Source organism: Schistocerca americana, chromosome 3 (genome assembly GCF_021461395.2).
Source record: "Schistocerca americana isolate TAMUIC-IGC-003095 chromosome 3, iqSchAmer2.1, whole genome shotgun sequence".
Classification (NCBI taxonomy): domain Eukaryota; kingdom Metazoa; phylum Arthropoda; class Insecta; order Orthoptera; family Acrididae; genus Schistocerca; species Schistocerca americana.
In genome coordinates, this window is record NC_060121.1 from 8,974,625 (window position 1) to 8,976,096 (window position 1,472).

A 1,472-nucleotide genomic window follows, 5' to 3' on the forward strand; every position below is an offset into this window, starting at 1 on the left:
AAGCACACGGTCATATATCATAATAATTAACTGTTTTGTGGCTTTGGTAAATTACCCAAAATCCAGTAAAGGAATTAACCTATTTTCAGATTATGAAGAGTTCTTTGTTACAGCTTGTATTTTTGTTCCAGGTGGCACTGAACTTGATGGCTGTAGTGATGTTGTGAAGGCACAAAGTCGGAAGTTGTTAAACCTTCAGAAACAAGATTTTCAAAAGTACTTCTTCTCAGATACCAATATTTCGCCCCTGTTTGTGTCGGATACACAGATGTCTCAGTTGTTGTCACATAATTTGAGTGTAGTGACTGAATCTAGAAAACAGTTTCTTTTGCTTCCCTGTACCCCAAGCATTATGTGCAATACAGGACTCCTAACAAGACAAACACATAGAGCACAGCCCTCTGTCTTCTCTTGCCGTTTCTGCAGTTTGGGAGCACAGTCCGGAGGTCTGACTCATGTTGACCGGACCGGCAGGGCGAAAATGGTCGACGTGGCTTCGAAGCTGGTGACAGAACGGACTGCTACAGCACGAGCAAAGGTTTTTGTGGGACCCGAACTGATGAAACAAATAAGAGAAAATGGCCTGAAGGTACTTAGCGTTGCTCGCCTGGCGGGAATTGTGGGGTCCAAGCAGACGTCCAGCCTTATCCCTCTGTGTCATAACATATCTTTATCCTCTGTGGCTGTGGACATTGAACTGGACTCTGCTCTCAACTGTGTGATTGTAACTGGCACGGCAAAGTGTAGAGGGCAGACGGGTGTGGAGATGGAAGCTCTCACTGCTGTATCGGTGTCTGCCTTAACAGTGTACGATATGTGCAAAGCTGTGAGTCATGACATTGTGATATCTGAAATAATGCTTCTGGCCAAAAGTGGGGGAACTAGAGGAGACTTCCACCGGACATGAGCATCTGCGTGGGGCAGTGAAATAAGTTAAGTATACCTGGTGTGATGTAGGCAAATTTCAAAGTCTGTTCATAGTTATCATAAATTATATACACATCGAATTGGCCTGAATATGAGTTGCACCTTCAATTTCGAAAAAGAGAGAAACTTAATTAAAAATAATTTGTCAAGTTGCCCATTTACAAAAGCTTTTCAAAATGTGATTTACCCTTAACCAGTTTTTTTGTAGTACACTGTAGATAAATTACACACAAAAACAAAGCTTTCAATTGCAGTTTTCGTGTAAGACACTCTTAACTTCACTAACATTCATTGTTTTGTCACTGTCAGTATTTTTGTCACTCTCCTCCCAAAGTACAGTGGCGTCGCTACAATCCCAGGCATTGCATGTGCAGCATTTCTTGAACCGTACCTTTAAAAAGCACATCTGTTAGATGAATAACTGTGAGTTTGAAATTTGCAACGTAACTGTACCGAATTCCAAATCTCTCTCTCTCTCTCTGTGCCCTCCCCCAGCTGTGTGGTTGTGTCCTCTGTGTTGCTCTATTGTCTCAATTTTTGATGGT

General features: G+C 42.1%; 1 protein-coding gene across 1 annotated transcript; it reads left to right on the forward strand.

Annotated features, from left to right (window-relative positions):
* Window positions 1-481: 481 nt before the first annotated feature.
* Window positions 482-907, forward strand: LOC124605165 (cyclic pyranopterin monophosphate synthase-like). The gene has a single exon (XM_047136652.1). The coding sequence runs from the start codon at window positions 482-484 to the stop codon at window positions 905-907; it is 426 nt and encodes a 141-aa protein (XP_046992608.1).
* The last annotated feature ends 565 nt before the right edge of the window (window positions 908-1,472 follow it).